Below are 18,680 nucleotides of genomic sequence, written 5' to 3'. Positions count from 1 at the left end.
TGAAGGATCAAATTTGAAGTGCGAGGAATCACATAGATACATCTGAGTGTTGCATTATTTGAGCAGTTAAACACATGTAACTCAAGGATCCAAGGAATCACAGATCCAGTCTGTCACAATGTGATTATGGTTATTTTGATTCCACTCAAAGTTTTTGGCCGCATGAATCAATTTTTATTCATCCAAATAAAGGTCATGGAATGCAACAGCACAATGAGGGAAATTCAAGAGATAATATGTTTCTATGTAAAGTTAAAAGTGACAACAAACTTACAAGTTAATGATTACGATCAATAGATAGTGAGAATGTTTTTATAAAACTGATCTCTTTTTAGAATCTTTCCTACATATTTGTCATATTTAATATATCACTGAACTAGTTGCTTAAAATGGTGCAAGAGTATCAATAATTACTCTATAAAAACATTGGAGTGAAATGTGTGTTAAGCATCCTTAGTTAAATGACATTTACGATGTTGAAACTCGAGGGGTATCTTATTTAGCACACACAATTCCACAAAAAAATGGATGGCTTACTTCACGATATACCATGGCTTAGAATTAGATATTTTTGATATATCCACCAAAAAAGTTGCCAGTAATTATCGCTGGCTAGTGGATTTTCGATCCAAATGTCTATTATTCGAGACAGGAGATTGTATACATGCCAGTGACTTGATTGAGAAATAGAGTAAACGTACAGTATTACGTCCCAACATTCTTTCCATCTCTGAGATAATAAGTTTTGAGAATTTAAACTTCTTTGTTCTACTGTCTACGCCCAAACGGCCATGAGAGACATGCCTCCCATACCCAGGAAGACAGCAACATATCCAAACCCCTGAAGCTTGACGTTTCCTTGTAACTTGTGACCCAGAAAATCAGCTGCGAGCAGGTCAACCAAGGCCATATAAATTAGAAGGCCAGAAGATGAAGCGTTCAGCAAGCCTATCACTATAAGTGACGTGGGGCTGTTGTCCCTGTACACGTGTGACAGGCCGATTCCAAGAGCAATTCCAAACGGCGTTGTAATTGCAAAGAAAAACACCATAATCGCCTTTGTTCTCAATCCGTATTCAGCCTGAAACGTACTTGGTGTTTTAGAATATCACAAAGCAAGTATTATATTTCTCATATTTATCTTCCAGCTTATGTCTACCATTAAAGAATCACTATACTGTTAGAGGCAAAATAATAAAAAATATATCTGTCAGGATGCCCAATGAGCCCAGAAATAAAAAATAAACAAAAGTCTATTTAGGAAAAGGATAATTTGTTTACCAGAATAACGGAGAGGATAAAAGACGAACCAAATATTCTTGATATAGATAGCTGATGTATTCCTATTCAGTTCTTTTTTTAGTACATAAAGTCTTTCATAGTTTTTTTATGAAAAAATAACACTTAAAAAGTCGATGGGTGTGAGGAAGAAAGAATATGAATAAACTGACCTGGAGGATGCATCCACCAAGACCCATCCCTTCGAAAAACTGATGAAAGCATAAGGCAGCTACCAAGGGTTGAATAGTGCAAGGGCTTTCAGAGGCCCCCATGGAGAGTCCGATTACCACTGAGTGTACAACGATTCCAAACTCCAAAACCTAAGAAAATGAAGAAGAAACAACAGTCAAACTCTATGGGTAAAAAGGAAAAAAATCAAATATTTTAAGGGTCCTGCCTTTTAATAACTTTTGACCAACACCCCATGTTGATATACCCAATTGATTCATATCCCTACTTTCTCCAACTTTCTTATACTCAGTAGGTGCAGAAAAAGAAATCAAAACTTTAATGTGTGTTGTCTTTAATGACTTTTGGCCAAACACGCTATGTTGGGAACCACAATTGAAAACCACCTACCCCAGTGGAGGGCAGGCACTCTTTCTCTCTCTTATGCAGCACTCTTTCTCTATCCAGAACTTCCGGCGGTAAAAAATCTGGGTTTATCCAAATGACGCGGAAACTTTGTAGGGTTTAACCGCGAAAGACCTTATATGGCTGTGGCCTTTCTAGACGTGGCAGCGAAGGGCTTGTCCTGTAGCTGTAAGAAATTAAATAGAAACTAAACGACGACCAACCATCTTCCTACTACCATCCAAAGTAGCCTGCCGACGAGCTAAGCTGTTACCCATGTGATTTTCTACCGGACCCTCCCACTTTCTCTCCAATGAGAAAAGATGGTTGCCAAGATGGGTCTTCTACCTGACTCGGTCTGAAGACTATAGTGACATAAAATGGCTATTCCGTCTGAAAAGAGAAAGAAACGAATAACAAGTTGCCAAAAAGCTTAGATGTGGCACATGATCTTCTACCAGACTACCTTTCTTTCTCTCCATTGATAAGATGATTACTGAGAGTAATGAAGAGATCATCTCGATAGTTATGTGTAAGACAAAATATGACTACTTTGCTGAAAAAACCACCTAAGGACCTGCCAATAAGCTAAGTCGTGATCCATCTGATCTCCTGGAGGACCATCTCTTTTACTATCTCTTGATAAGACGATAACTAAGAAGAATAAACGGGAAGTCTCGATGGTAGTATGTCTAAGGACTATTGTTACAAACAAGCATGACTAATTGTGCTGGGAAATATCAAAGAAACCATGATTAAACTTAGCTGAGACCCATCTGCTCTAGTAATTCCTGCCTATTTTTTTCTCACGATAAGATGATGATAATTTTTATGAATATTATCTAGAGATAAAACAGCAAGTTATTGAAGTAAACACAAAGAAACCAACCTGAGCGATGACGCGGTTTCTTCTGAGAGTGTTCTCCGGGCCCCCTTCCTTCTCTTCTGCAAGCCCTGATGGACCATGGCAGTGCCCATGAACGGCAGGGATCATCTCCACGTGGCCTCTCGATTCGCCCTCCACAGCCTCCACCTTCTCTCCTTGCCGGCGTTTGTAGAAAGCCATAGAGAAGGAGTCCAGCATGAGAGTACCCACAGCAGATAGCATAGAAACAAAGGAAGAGAAAGGAAACTTCTGCCATGGGTTACTCGGCAAGCAAGGAGAGAGCAGCATCTCAAAGGAGTCAGGCAAAACGTGCATAAATCCAGTGGACAAAATCACTCCTGATGCGAAGGCCTTGACGATTACGAAGAGATTTTTATCTGGTCTCAACGCCGGAATAGACCTTGAGAAGAGGGGCAAGCAGACGCCTAGCATGCTGGCAACTAGAATTGAGGCTATGGCGATAATCTTCAGTCTCAGTGCCTTGGGCTTGTTGTAGCACTTTCCTACGCTGTCCAAAGCGCAATCCAGCGAATCCTCTCCCCCTTCTACCGCCATTACCACCGTTGTCATGCTCAGCAACGTTACCACCGTCATCACAACTACTACCCTTGAACCCAGACCCATCTCTTTTTCTCTCCTGAATCTCTCCTTCTCTAATCTGGGTCTCTCTCTTTTTCTCTCCTGGATCTCTCGCTCTAACCTATCTTTCTCTCCTTGGTCTCTCTCTCTTTCGGAGAAGAGAAACTTATCTCGCTGTTGTAGCGGGGGTAGGTTTAAATAGATGGGTGCGGAGGAGGAGGAGAGGTTGGCAAGGGAGGAAAAATGAACACGTGAGCGGCTGACTGGATCCCTACGTTGAGGTTTGCCTTGGTGTCTGCTACGTGGAAACCCAGGTGGCTCAAGCATGACCAGGAAGAAAAACTGAGTTTTATCGCTTGAAAAACAGTCGTGTGCGGGGGATTCGCCGACACGCGGTGAGCACGCTTTGACACGTTCAAGTTTGAAGGCGACTGAAGCGTCATAAGTCAACGAATAAGTCCGAGTTTGAGGAGACGTCGGAATCCATCTGAACCGCAGCCCAAGTGCAAGGCCCTCGAGAACCCAAATTTGCCCGCACTTTGAAGGCAGAACTTTATGCTAGCCACAAATTTCACTCGTTGAGCGTGTAGTTCTCTTGTGTAAGGATTAAAATAATGGGCCAAATGGAAATGTCAACTTCATATTGATTAGGTAGGGATCCTTTTTGCCAATTGCAGTTCAAGCCAAGAAAACAGGATCTCATCCCATTTAATGAGTTCAATATCTTTTTAAGAGCGGCGATCCTAGCGTTAGACGGATGTCAGATGATATGATAGCGTCCGGCAGTTCGATGTAGAAATATGACTAGTGGTGGACCTCAGAGTCATAATATGGAATAGCATAAACAGGTCATGACATGCAGATAGCAGCCGGAGAAATATTGGTGCCAGTTCTATGGGTCTGATCAGGTCATCCTTATGATCAAAATGAGAATAATATGGAGATATTGAAAAAATATTTCGTCAATTGTGACGGGTTCAGTTGATTTACACCTTCAGACCAGATAAAAATAGTGGTTTAAATTTCATTCGTGATCATGGGAGATTACTTCGGTTATCTCTCTTTATTTGCTTTTTCCTAGTAGAGATTGATTTCTTTTTTGGTACTAAATGATTCATCGAAACTAAATGCCAGATAGACAAAAACAATAAGTAAATTTCAAAAGTATATCTTTCAAAGATGAATATATTTCAATTTTTTAAAATATGTCACTTTAATAAATATACCGCTACTTTGAGCAGTTCGATTTTTTAAATATGACTTTTTCTAGCTTGAAAGTAAGACTTTTCAACCAATATCGCTTCACTTCCTCTATTGAATCCGATTTCTTCGACATCTAATGTTGGATATAATCATAATAAAAGGATTTCTTGATGGAACAACTGAGACATCAAAATTCATGAATGTAATTTATAAATTTTGAAGGTAACATCATGCCTAAATTTGAAATATGATTCATCTAACTTTGTGTTTGACTGGTAGGTTCACATTAAATGTACACATTAAATTCAGTATCATAAAAGGTTCACATTATATAAATGCTTTCTCACTTTCTGGATTAAGCATTATTTATGCATAAACAAGACAATACACACAAACTAGACATTCTATGTACATTTAAATCTTTGAATTTTCTTTGAAAAATAACAAAAAAAAAGATCCGTAGGACACCACAGCCAAGGGCACCTAAGAATCACTGCAGGCTACCATGGAAAGCTAACACACACAATGAGGTTTGTCTTTTAATTCACATGAAATATAATATTGAGATTTTTATAAGGTTTTTTCTTTATAAAATTTTTGATCTGGGATTAACAAACAAATAACTTTCAGATACCAGGCAGGCCAGGCCCATGGGCTTATAGAAATATCATTCCTGCCTGTGGGCCACCTTGTAAAACAACAGACAAACAAACTGACTTTTGGACTGATTGCTAACACAGCCCAAAGCCCATGTCAGAATGGGTTTTACTTAAAATAAATTTTTTTATCTGTGACCATAGATCATCTTAAAGATGATTGAATGGTAAAGATCAATCCTCCCATTTACTGTGTTTTTTTTACTATTTGAGGTTGTGAATGGCCCATATGGCGTTGCATGGACAAATCCACATGAGACACATAGCTGTGAATGCATATACGGGTTGATTCTTAAGTAGACAGAAGGCCACTGCCACATATGAGGGTGAATGGCTGCGATACAAATTTCCTCCATTGCCAATAAACAGTTTTTGGTGACGATGATGAACAAAACTTCAGCTTCGATGCCAGAGGACAAGAGGGATCGATCCCCCAACTCCTGTTTACATTCCTATAGTATTCCTGTCCGTTAAAACTTGAATTTGATCATTGTTAGATCATTTTTTCTGTCAAACCCTAAAATCAAAGTTTTGAAATATTAAACGGAAGAAGATCCACCTCTATGTCTTGTTCTTTCTCCCTTGTCTCTTTTAGAGCAAGGGTGGTGACAGTTCCTGCCTCCTGAATAAATGGCATTGAATGAATGAATGAGATACAAGAGTTGAGTAAGCAAAGGTTGGCAAGTAGGCTGCTCATGAGAGGGAGCTGAGGCCAATGCCAATATCACATAGGGGTGATGTCTTGTAAGTCAGATACACTCTTATAAGGCCAAAATTGAACCAAATACTACACAAAATAAAAATCACACAAAAATTATTTTTTGTTTCTTTCAGGCATTTCAGTTAAACAGCTGGATTGCATCTACTTATAATTCTATATAATATGAAAAACCTACCTGGCTTACCTAGTTTATGCAAAAACTCATTCCATAAATTTTCAGCCGCAAAAAAATAGATTAATTAATGTTTCGTTATAGAAACATATATAAATGTTCTCTTTCACATAGCAATTTATCCAACCACCTTGTGGGCTCTTTCATTTTATTGAATTGCTTCGTTATTTTCTCTATTTGTTTGCAATCTTTCACTCCTCTAAGGAACTGAATCGTAACATAAGCCTTAGTACTCTATGAAAATAAGAAAAGACCAAACTAAACACGCGTTAAATAGTTTTCTGGCAAAGAAAACGTTTTGTGAAACTGATACCATACTTTGATTTTGGATGGTGCTTTTTTATAAGAGGCGGAATATTTAAGCCAATTAAATCCTAGATTCATAAAGGACTTCAGACTTATGGATCATAAATTTTAAATGTTATGCTTGTTTCTTTCTACGCCTTCCATAAATTGTGTCCACATTCTCTGAGGTGATAAAACCTCACTCATGCCCTACGTAGAGGGACAAAAAGGTGAATGCTTTTTCTTCATCCTGGTTATCTCATCTTTTTAATGACATAAACCACTTCCAGACATTCCACTCCTAAGAAAGTTGCATACAAAGTACACTACACAATGTCGCTTATAACATGCAATTTTAGTCGCTAAATCTGACCTTATTTACATGCTTATTTGTGATAAATTAATTATATGTTCATATTATGAAGCTTGAAATGATTAAATTTATTTTTACAAGGATATTCTGAACTTTGTGAATTTTAGTATTCTCACAAATTTTTCTGAGATCACATTTTGAAGGGCTATAATTTTTGTGTCGGAAAATATAATTTTCCTGGAATTTCTGACATTACATTCATTAAGATGTGATTTTTTAAGTCAAAATGTATATTGTTTTACATTTTTGAGCCTTCATTTTATTAAATATGAATTCTAGAATATATTTTAAGCTTAATGATTGGTGACAGCCAATCATCAACCTATAACCTTTATGGCATTGCTAATCGTGATTTCATAATGGTATTTAATGGTTAAAGAAAGCACTTTTTACTTTTTTGCCGTAGGGTGACGTGGCCCAATGAGAAAAAAGGGATGACTTTTTTGAAATCAATGATGCACATTGAATGAGGCATAGCTTTGAAAGTTTTGTTTTTTTACATAACTGCTGACTAGTAAACTATTGCAGTACCGCCTCTTGGGTTCTAGCGACCTAGATCTGGATAAATAATTCAAAACGATACGCAGTGGAAAACTTTTGCGAAATCGTACGCCATCGATAAAACCATTGAAATGAAGTACATTTGCATGGATTGCATCCGTGATTTCTTGGATTATAGAGTGAGAGGAGTCAAGTTGTTCAAGTGTGGAGCCTCTAGACGTATCCACGCGGTTTCCAGCACATCGGATCTCCTCCTTGTTTACGAGCCCCATTTTACCTCCGTTGTCGTCGTTACGTCGTCCCGATCGCATCTGGCATGGAGAAGGGTTGTCGGGAGAAGGGAGAAGAAGGGGAAGGCCCCTGAAAATGCTGGCCTGGGTGAATTTTGTTCAGGTCCTTCTCCTATTTATACTAAATGGGTATTTTTTTATAAAAACCGTTAAAACTTAAGTATATCTTCCGACATCCAAAAGATCATTTTTGTGTGACCCTCTAAGCTCATATATCATTCTAGTTAATGACTTGAGTGGCCCAATAACCTTTATTGGCTTTACAAATTAATTAACTATAACGACATATATATTAATTATCGTTGGTTCGATTTAACCCAATCAATAGGGTGAGTCTCCAACACATAAGGTGTCAAGCTACATCTCATGCTCTAAAAGATGTAAAGGAGTGTGTGTCGACTCACTCATGGAACCTGTTCATCATCAGTTATCGTGCACGTACAGTCCTGTATCCACTTGACGCTTCTAAGATGACTTAGGGTATGGTCAACTGTCAAACGCTTATCAATCATCCCACTTAGTACTAATGCATTTGGAAAGTGCCGGATAACTCTTCTCATGATATTTCATTGCCTTGGCCAAGGACTTCATCGCATCGTCTTCCTTGAGCTGTCACCTCTTATACTAAGGGTGAACGATCCCATCTTGACCACTGAATCATCTTCGTAAACTTTGTGATGCACCTGAACTAACACTATTTAGAATCCCATGATTAGGGATATGTAGGTCATGGTGAAAATACAATTGTCCGTCCAAAAGACGTCTTTGGTTTCTCATATCTAAGGACCACTTACACAAGCGTGACATGAATCAACCTGATTGACAGTTCGGTATATAATACCATTCAGGGATTCATACGGATCAATGTAGTGAACTCTTTCCACTAAAGAGCATCACTATCTATGCTTAGTGTCTCCACACTAATGGCTACGGGATTAGCCATACTCATCATATGAGCGAGGCTAGATAGTGCTATTCTATCTGCATACTCTGATTTCCTTCTTGCGTATCCTTCACAATATTAAGAACACATGCTTAAAGACTAGTAATCTATGTATTACGCTCTCATCATAATTCACTAAGTTCGATAACATATTCATGGACTTCATTATAAGCATCACATGTGCATTATAATGAGTATGTTCTATTAATGAACATTTAATGAGACATGGAATCTGTGATTGACTTATCAACCACATATATTTCCATCACCGCCTACATGTCACATGACACATGGCGGCATATGTACATGTGGTGCACACGTATACACATGGTGCACATATGTCAATCCGACATGACTTGAAAAGTAATGTAAGCTACGATTGGATTTCCAAGGGGACGTGCTGACATGGCCCACGCTGATGTGGTGCCGCATCATCTGTGAGCTAAATATTTACTAATATATTTAAATAATGTAATATTATTATTCACTTTTTTCTCTTTTTCCTAGGATGACATGTGGCGCAATGAAAGTCGTCATCGTGGATGACGAGAAGGAATGTCAAAAGCATCTTTAAGCTCACTTCCTCTTATAAAAGCAGATTTAAAAAAAAGTGAATTTTTGAAAGTTCATCAAGTGTTTCTTGCTGTCTTTAGTGCTTGGAAAGGTTCAACAGAGAAGTGGGGAGGTTGATATCCATCAAAAAGATGCCTTGATCCCAGCATAACATAGGGATAAAAGGTTAGCCTCTTGCCTTATATTGAGTTTTCTCCAACACAATTAGGTTGATCATCCATCATCGTCTATCATCTTCACCCATTCACTACTGTGTAAGCTATACATAACTCTTCTTGTCCTCTTGACATCATCCAATTGAGGTCGTTCCTTCCCTAATATCCATTCCATACGGAGACAAAGCTTACTTGTCACTAGCCAACAAAATAATTTTATCGGTTCAGGTGTAAAAATAAAATTGATTAAACTAAATTTGATAACGATGTAATCTTCCAATTTTGACTTTATCAGCCGCAAAGCAAGTTTTGCCCATACTCAATGCCCTTTTTATGTGCTACATGTTATTATGGATGGCCTGATCGCGTCAACTGCATACTTGCATGGTCCTTTCATTGTTTGGTTTAGGCCTCATTTCACTTAGCATGTCAACTATCCACACATCCGACTACGCATATTCTCTTGGAGAGTAGTTGAGTAATTATAGGGAAGTTTACTGCGTTTCTCCCTCACTTGAGGTCTCATATATGATCTCTCAACCAAACATTTCTTATTTTTTCCTTGCTACTATTTATCATAAATCCCTCTATTTTTTCTCTTATGGCTCATCCCTCTCTTTGTTCTCATCTCTCATTTCTCTTTCATTTATCGTATCACTTATTTCTTATCTCTCTCCCTCTTTCATCTCTCATTTCTCTTAGAGGGATGCTTTGGTCACATGTGGTCTAATGTTCCACTATCATTTTAAGGTAAAATTTGAATTTTGATTCCATACTTTTCCAGCAATGTAGAGTATCCACCTTGCACAATGCGCAGACCTTTAGCGCAAGTTTTTCCGGGTGATTCTTCTTTTATTATCTCTTAGTCACACTAATTTTTTTGTCTCTTTCTAAATTCTGTATGTTTTTTATCATTTCTCATTTCCCTCTCTCATTAATCTAGCCCTTATATTATCTTATTTCATCCTTATATTTCTTCATCGTTGGTTATCCATTTCTTTTTATCTCATCTCTCTTCTTTCTTACTCTTGTTTCACATTTATCTCTTTTTTATTATCTTTCAATGATCTCTCTCCATACTGTTTCTTGTGTCTTACTGATAAATCCATCTTTTTTGTCTCTTTGATCACCTTGTCTATTCAATGACTTTGAATTACTTGAAACCAAACTTACATGCAGTAGAACACAAAAATCAACACATAATTTATCTAATAGACCCAAGATGATAATATTGCCTGGTGCCAGCCAGATTATAGTCTCACTTTGTCCATTGGTGAAGGATCTTTAGGTTGTTCAATTCTCAACCTTTAAATGTACCCACACAATTGTTGTGCTTTTGGATCTCCTTTTGAAGTATACAAGTAAACAGACTGGTTACAAAAGCAGGAATATGTACAAATTTTCGCCCCATTATTTGTAGTTACAAGTATATTATGTGACTTAACCTCTAGCCCCATTTATTATTGTAGTTTAATGCTACCATAAATTTTATTGCGCAACCTTATTACTGAACTGGATGGTCTTACAAATTATTTGATTTTAAAGATCAATTTAACCAAATCCATTTGTTAATTTTCCTGCCTGTGGGGTCCCAAACTACACCGCATGCTCTTAAACATATAGATTAGTAAATGTATCCTATGATCGAACCTTTATTGATTTGCGGGTTTTATAAAAGTTTAAACTTTTACCATGCAAGACTGCGGATACATCATTCAAATAACTAAGGGTATGGTTAACCATCAAACCCTAATATATCATTCGAATTACTACTGATGTATGCCAGAGATGTTTGGTTAGTGTCTTCTTCTTCATACATCGTCTTTCCTTAGTTAATATTCTCTTACACAGTGGGTGGAAGATCCTAACTTTAGTACTCAATCAGCTTTGTGCACTTCTTTCTGTATCCAAGCTTATACTTGTTTTAATCAAATAATTAAAAACTTATATACCCTAGTAAAAACATAGTGGATCCATCTACACAAGTTCTCTAGATCCATGTTCAACTGAAAATCATACTCAAGGTGGACATTAATTTATTACTAAATAATAATACTATCTGTTCCTCAGGTCCAAGCACCAGTTATAAAGTTGTGACATGAATCAACCTGACTTAAAGGTTAGGTATAATACCACACAGGGATTAATACATAGTAGTGAACTCTCTCCCTAACGGCCACCAATCATCCATCTGCAGTATCTCTACACAAATGGCCACACGATCGGATAGTATTATTCTTTAGTAATAAATTAATGTCCATCTTGCGTATGATTTTCTGTTGAATATTTAGAACTCTTTTTTGAATACTAGTGATCATTGTGTTATGATTTCATCATAATTCACTAATTAATTGGATATATCTGATGACTTCATTATAAACATCCCACAGGAATAAGAATGAATGAATATTCAGAGAATATAGTCATTGCATATATCCTAAGATATTAGTGCACTTAGTCATGGAATGAAAGTATGACTGTCCTGATGGCTACATATTATCCATTATACATGCTATATATTATTATCTCTCGCTTCTTATATATTTTTTCTATCTTTTTTCGCTCATTTCTCATCTCTCTCTCCATCTTCCTTTCTCTCTATCACTCTTTCTAGATATGTTTCTTTTCTTTCATCTTTTAAGAAGTTTGGAGGGGCTGATGGTTTTTTCTTTGTGCCCCAGAACCATCCTTTTCACTACGCACGGTGTTTTCTTGTTGTAAATTCTCCCTAAGAAGAAACATTTTCCATAATCAACTATAGAACCATTCCAATTCATTCACCGAAGACAATTTGGTTAAATCAAGGTGATGCTGAGCTAAGTTGCTCTCAAATCACCCCATTCATCCAACTAGATCTGTGGATAATGAGGCTACATTCAAAACTTTCTCCCTTCTATCCTAAAAGGTAAGTTCAGCAATTCAACATTTACATGATTTAATCCAACCCCACGAACCCGTTTCTGTGTGTCAACATGCCTGTCACCCTTTAGCATCGCCAACAGGGCCTACCAAACCAGATCATTACAAAAATTATTCTTAATAAGTTTAATTATTTGACCACTAAAACTGGCACCAAATTTAAGAAGATCAAATATAAATTATTTCAAAATAAAAAATATTTTCTATGATTAAAAATAAACTTAAAGTTAATTTTATTATACTTTATTTTTTAAAAAATAAATCAGCGTAATAAACCTAAAAATGTATTTATTTAAAAACTATTGATTGAATGACTGTTTTTTCTTATAAACCTTACATAATCTGTGAAGTTAAGAATTGCCACGAATATCTTTTTTTAATTCATAACATTGAAGTACCTACATGGTGATTCTCATTAGGAGGAATACATTGGGAAAATATTTTTGTAGACTTGCTAATGTGGCCCCACTATGCCTGTACATAATCGTATAAGTAAGAACTTGTATTCATCGTCACACGAAAACTACCCAATGACAAAATTTATTTTTTGTCTAAAGAGTCAGGTCAATTCAATTATTTAAGAGTTGATCATAAAATTTTGGAGGGGTAAGGATGAATGAATTGACAGAACTCAGTTCCAAAATAGCATGTGCCTTGTTTCTTTATCGTCCCAGCACAAATGGCTATTCAATGAACCATATGCATTATCTGATGAGTATATCATGCTATATGATCAGAACACTTTAATGTCCTACCCAAATATCCTATGAACAAGAATGTTTAGTATATGTGTTTAAAGGCAAGTAATGATTGTATTATGGCCTCGTCAGAATTCACTAATCATTATAGATATCCTTGGTCGTCATTAGAAATGTCATAATGAAACTGAAGATGCAACTGACTTGGAAGAGTTAACCAAAGTTTACTAATATTCTCCAAATATTAGTAATACTACATAACCACAACTTAGTTCATTGGCATCAGAACTCTGTAATGTAAATGTGAAATGATTTTTACCATTCCATCAGAGAGTGTCTTAAAGATAATCACATATTTATCCATTGAGTTTCAGTTATTTTATAATTTACAAAAATATATTTTATGAAAGCAGTCAAAATGATCAAAAACATGAACCACAAAGAAATGATTTCAAAAGTTATCGAGAACAACTGGTTGAAATCTATGAGTCACATTGGATGTTTCTAAAACAATGAAAATATATCTCTGGGTCTGAATGATCTGATTTATTTTACAGCATTCCTTATGAAGTCAACTTTTGGGTGCCCCCTAAAAACGTTTTTGGTTGGTGTCGCTGTATGGCAGTTAAAGAATTTATAGTTTCATTTTTCGAAAGGTTGACCTAATTACTGTTGTATGGAGGCGTTCTTCGCCACAAAACGAGATAAACTACTTCTGCTTTCCCTCGAAACTAAGAATGAAAAGCACGGTATTCAGAGCGGAAAAAAACAAACAGTTCTCTCAGGCGACAAGTGCTTTGATATGATAAAACGCATGGCTCGTCGTCAAGTAGCTCAAAGGCTTAGCCCATTTGGCCATCAAAGACATGCCTCCCATGCCAAGGAAAACGGCCAGGTAAGACCATCCTTGAAGCTTGAGGCTTCCCTGCAGCTTCGGCCCCATGAAATCGGCCGCCAAGAGATCCACAAGCGCCATGTAAATAAGCAGCCCGGCAGAGCAAGCGTTCAGAACTCCGATGACGATGAGCGCCGTGGGACTGTTGTCGCTGTAGACATTGGAAAGGCCGATTCCCAAAACGAGGCCCATTGGCATGGTAACGGCGAAGAAGAACACCATTATTATCTTGATCTTCCGGCTGTACTCGGCCTGCGCAATATTCAATAAAAATATTCAATAAAACCCACAGGGTAAACGAGAGAAAACAACCTTATCTACGAACCTATTAATTAACTAATTAATTAATTAATTAGTTAATTAATTAATTAATACACAGCGATAATAAAAACGTATCTAAGAAACGATCGTTTGGGAGCGGACCTGGAGAATGCAACCGCCGAGGCCCATCCCTTCGGAAAACTGGTGGAAGCAGATGGCAGAGACCAAAGGCTTGATGGTGCAGGGGCTCTGAGAAGCTCCCATGGAGAGCCCGATCACCACCGAGTGCACAATAATCCCCATCTCCAAAACCCGGAAAATCACCGGCTATTTCAGAAGAAGCTCTTTCGCTGAAAACTAGCTAGCTAGTATTCCCCTGAAGAATACATAGTAAACAATGAAGAGGCTGAAAAGATAGACCTGGGCTATGACGCGCCTCCTCTTAATGGTGGCATCCAAGGACTCCTCTTTGGTCCCGGACGCGGCCACCGCGCCAAGGAAATGGCCGTGGCCGTGGCCGTGGATGTGCGTTGGAGGAGCCGCAGAGGTCATCTCTTCCCCTTCGAGGACGACGTCGACCTTGGCCTGCTGCCGGCGATGGTGAACGGCCATGGAGAAGGAGTCCATCATGAGCGTGCCCACGGCGCAGACCATGGCGATGAAGGTCGAGAAGGGGAACTCGTGCCAGGGCGACGTGGGCAGGCAGTCCGACTCCAGATTAGACAGCGAGTCGGGGAGAACGTGCATGAACCCCGTGGCCAGGATAACGCCGGAAGCGAAGGCCTTGACGACGGCGAAGAGGTTCTTCTCCGGGCCGAGAGCGGGCACCAAGCGAGAGAAGAGCGGGAGAGAGACGCCGGCCATGCTGGCCACGAGAATAACGCCGATGGCGATCCCCTTCAGCTTCATCGCCTCCTTCTTGTCGTAGCACCCTCTCAAGTGCTCCGGGTCGCACTCGCTCGCCTCCTGTGCCTCCTGCGATGCCGCCACGGATATCGCCATGCCCAAAAAGATCAGAATCATCGCCACAAAAAGATTTCTTTTCCCCATTTTCCCCATTTTCCCCTTCCTCTTCTTCTTATTGTCTTCTTCTTCTTCGTCTTGTTGCTGTTCTTTTCGCTGTGTCGGAGATTTATAGGGATGTTCGGCGCGCGCGTCTTGTAAATTCAAGGCCCAGTCTATCTCGCCCCCTGCCGCTCAAGAGTTAGCGAGAGAGAGAGAGACGCGACCGTTTGAGAGAGTTCGCGAGAGAGAGACAGAGACAATACGAAGCATGTCGTCTGAGAGAACCGAAGAAGGGAGCATGGCGAGCTCAGTCGGAGCACAAAAACAGCCACGTGGACCAATAAATGAACGCCGCCTGTCACTTATTTCTTGGGAAATTGAATGATTGGTCCACGTAGTGTCGATTCTGATGCCAAGTAAGCTTCTCATGGTGACCGGCTTAGCGCCAAAGTGCGTTGGGCACGCTGTTATTCGAACCCGCACGTGTTGGGGGGATCCCATTCCTGGGTTCCTAAAAGTCAACTTTGGGTTTTTCATCATATTTATGTTATAAATTTTGGGTACTTTCTAGAAGAGCCTTGGTAGTTAATTGCCATGAGAGATTGGTATCAGTTGTCAATGATTTACAATGATCCTTCTTACCCATTGGGTTGTGTTTGCCCACCAAGTTCCAACATCGGGGAAAACAAAGACGGAGTCAGATGACGATATCGGATCTCGGTACTGTATCAAGCATAGGGTCAGATGTAGGTTCTTATCCCTCTTGGTATCCCCCCCCCCCACATGTGTCTCTATTTATTGAATTATTTACTTTAGAGTACAGTTAATGGAAATTATTTGATACGAAGCATGGACTGGGATAATGCCAAAGGTGGAAAATCTAGTAGTGTTTGGCTCCCTAACTCATGATAAAATTGTGGGTCTGAATTTGAACAAGCTAAAAGGCAGAACCAATCCTATAATTTGCATAGGGTACCACCTTGAAACCAAGAGGTATGGATGCTTCAAAATTAAAATGGAGGTTATATTTGAAGAAGTAAGATGGTAGAGCAAGATCAATGCTGAAGCCAGGGGTGATGTTAGTGTACCTAGTTTTTCTGATGATCCTGATGTTGGATATGATGTTCAAGATGTGTCAGAGGATTCTATGGATGGAGGTGTTAGGCTTCCAGAGAGTTAAATGAGAGACCAAGGATCTCACATAACCGCTGAAGAATACTCTCCAAGGAGCTTCAGAAACATTTATGAAGTCTATGTAAAGCAAAATAAGCTTCACTTTGATCATGCATTTAGTGTTACCTCACACAACAGAAGCTCGATTCTTACTTTGAGCCAGAAAGTGAAGATACCTCTCTCCCTCCCTCTCTCTCTCCCTCTCTCTCTCTCCCTGTCTCTCTCTCCCCCTCTCTCTCTCTCCCTCTCTCCCTTTTTCTCTCTCTCCCTCTCTCCCTTTCTCTCTCTCTACCTCTCTCCCTTTCTCTCTCTCTCCCTCTCTCTCTCCCCCTCTCTCTCCCTCTCTCTCCCTCTCTCTCTCCCTCTCTCTCTCTCTCCCTGTCTCTCTCTCTCCCTCTCTCCCTTTTTCTCTCTCTCCCTCTCTCCCTTTCTCTCTCTCTACCTCTCTCCCTTTCTCTCTCTCTCCCTCTCTCTCTCTCTCTCTCTCTCTCTCTCTCTCTCTCTCTCTCTCTCTCTCTCTCTCTCTCTCTCTCTCTCTCTCTCTCTCTCTCTCTCTCTCTCTCTCTCTCTCTCTCTCTCCCTCTCTCTCTCCCTCTCTCTCTCCCTCTCTCTCTCTCTATCTATCTATCTATTTCTGAATATTTCTAGATAGCTATATATCTATCTTTCTAGGTATCTTTCTGTCTATCTGTCTATTTATCTTTCTATCTACCTGTCCATCTATCTATCGCTATATTGCTTGTTCTCCCTCTCAAATGTTCGTTCTCTCTCTCTCTTTCTTGCTCGTTCCCTCTCTCTATCTGTATCTTGCGTGTTCTTTCTCTCTCAACCGTTCATTCTCTCTCTCGCTCTCTTTCTTGCTCGTTCCCTCTCTCTATCTTCTTGCTTGTTCTCTCTCTCTCAACCATTCATTCTCTCTCTCGCTCTCTTTCTTGCTCGTTCCGTCTCTCTATCTTCTTGCTTGTTCTCTGTCTCTCAACCATTCATTCTCTCTTTCGCTCTCTTTCTTGCTCGTTCCCTCTCTCTATCTTCTTGCTTGTTCTCTCTCTCAACCATTCATTCTCTCTCCTGCTCTATCTTTCTTGCTTGCTTCCTGTCTCTAATCTTGCTTGTTTTCTCTCAGCCGTTCCTTTTCTCTCTTGCTCTCCCTTTCTTTCTTATTCTCTCTCTCTCAGCCGTTCCTTCTCTTTGTTGTTCTATCTCTCAACCGTTGTTTCTCGCTCTTGCTTTCTCTCTTTCTTGCTCATTTTCTCTCTCTATCTCTATCTCGCGTAATCTCTCTCTCAATCCCTCTTGCTCTCTCTTGCTCTTTCTCTCCCACGCTCTCTCTCTAATTCTATCTTGCTCCCTCTCTTATTCCCGCTGGCTCTCCCTCTTTCATTCTCTCTCTCTCTTTTTCTCTATTTCTCTTTCTCTCTCGCTCCCTTTTTTATTCTCTCTGGTTCGCTCTCTTACATTCTATCTCATCCACTCTCTTTCTCCCTTCTCTCTCTTGATTTTTATCGCTTTCTCTCTCGCACTTACTCTCTTGCTCTCTGTCTCTAGTTTTATCTGGCTTGCTCTTTCCCTTTTTTTCTTGCTTGCTCTGTCTCACTCTCTCTATTTGTTCTCTTTGAAGAGGAGTCAGCGACTCACCAAAAGCCACAATACAAATGACGTGGACGAATAGGATTATTAATAAAGAGTAGTTAGTAAAAATAGAACACATACCCCCCATACTCATTATGAAATTAGCGGTCAGGATTCAATATTGATATTATTAAAGATAGATAGGATTAAACATAGATAGGATTAAATATAGGTAGGATCCAACAATTGCCATCCATCTTGTAATAGCCATTACAATCTGTCATAACGGCTACGATCTTAACAGAACAATCTTTATATTATAACTGCAACTATAGGTAATATGAATACCAACCAGTATAATCATCTTAAGTATGGGAATAAACAACAATCTTCATTCTTCATACCTCTGTGTCTCTTTCTCTTCTTCCATCTCCTCCGATCTCTTCTTGTTCTTGAGTGAGATAAGTTTCCTTTCCCTCTCTCTTGTTCTCCCTTTGGTACTCGCTCTATTGTTCTCTTTCTCCCTCTATCTCTCTCTTGTGATCTTTCTCTCTCGGTATCATTCTCTCTTTGTCTGTGTCCCTCAAGCTATCTCTCTCTCTTTCACGCTCAATCTCTTGCTCTCTAAATCAAGTGGGTATCTAATCTTGAAGGGAAATCCTCATGACAAAGATAGGCATTGATGAGTCAATTTTCATTATTGTGTCGGGTGAAAATATTTCACTTACAAACAACATTTATTAATATTTTTTCTCCTAAATGCTGGACAATAGAAGGAGAATAAGTATGGCATTAATTGATTAGCAGGGTTTAGAAAATCCGTTAAGACTTTTTTAACACTTTGGATATGTGAGAAAATCATTTAGAACTGATGAAATGTTTTACAATCTTACATTGATTGTAAACATTTTTATGTCTTTCTATGATTCTCAATCGAGCACCAAGACATAATATAGGAATAAAAAGTCT

General features: G+C 39.0%; 2 protein-coding genes across 2 annotated transcripts; both read right to left on the bottom strand.

Annotated features, from left to right (window-relative positions):
- Window positions 1-568: 568 nt before the first annotated feature.
- Window positions 569-3,490, bottom strand: LOC144707708 (fe(2+) transport protein 1-like). The gene is made up of 3 exons (XM_078580929.1): window positions 2,744-3,490; window positions 1,452-1,601; window positions 569-1,081 (listed from the first exon to the last, which is right to left on the bottom strand). Exons 1-3 carry the CDS (start codon window positions 3,362-3,364, stop codon window positions 776-778), a joined length of 1,077 nt encoding a protein of 358 aa, XP_078437055.1. The 5' UTR covers window positions 3,365-3,490; the 3' UTR covers window positions 569-775.
- Window positions 3,491-13,574: 10,084 nt separating this feature from the next.
- LOC144707618 (fe(2+) transport protein 1-like) lies at window positions 13,575-15,050 on the bottom strand. The gene is made up of 3 exons (XM_078580826.1): window positions 14,385-15,050; window positions 14,127-14,291; window positions 13,575-13,955 (listed from the first exon to the last, which is right to left on the bottom strand). Exons 1-3 carry the CDS (start codon window positions 15,021-15,023, stop codon window positions 13,590-13,592), a joined length of 1,170 nt encoding a protein of 389 aa, XP_078436952.1. The 5' UTR covers window positions 15,024-15,050; the 3' UTR covers window positions 13,575-13,589.
- Window positions 15,051-18,680: the final 3,630 nt, after the last annotated feature.

This window comes from Wolffia australiana, chromosome 9, assembly GCF_029677425.1.
Source record: "Wolffia australiana isolate 7733 chromosome 9, ASM2967742v1".
NCBI classification, from domain to species: Eukaryota; Viridiplantae; Streptophyta; class Magnoliopsida; order Alismatales; family Araceae; genus Wolffia; species Wolffia australiana.
Note: the sequence above shows the minus strand (reverse complement) of the source record. Positions and strands in the feature narration are given on the sequence as shown.

Coding starts and splice junctions, on each gene's coding strand:
- LOC144707708 (XM_078580929.1), bottom strand. CDS start 3,364: ATGGGTCTGGGTTCAAGGGTAGTAGTTGTGATGACGGTGGTAACGTTG. Junction 1,602..2,743: donor GAAACCGCGTCATCGCTCAG/GTTGGTTTCTTT, acceptor TCATTTTCTTAG/GTTTTGGAGTTTGGAATCGT. Junction 1,082..1,451: donor TTGGTGGATGCATCCTCCAG/GTCAGTTTATTC, acceptor AGTACGTTTCAG/GCTGAATACGGATTGAGAAC.
- LOC144707618 (XM_078580826.1), bottom strand. CDS start 15,023: ATGGGGAAAATGGGGAAAAGAAATCTTTTTGTGGCGATGATTCTGATC. Junction 14,292..14,384: donor GGAGGCGCGTCATAGCCCAG/GTCTATCTTTTC, acceptor CTTCTGAAATAG/CCGGTGATTTTCCGGGTTTT. Junction 13,956..14,126: donor TCGGCGGTTGCATTCTCCAG/GTCCGCTCCCAA, acceptor AATATTGCGCAG/GCCGAGTACAGCCGGAAGAT.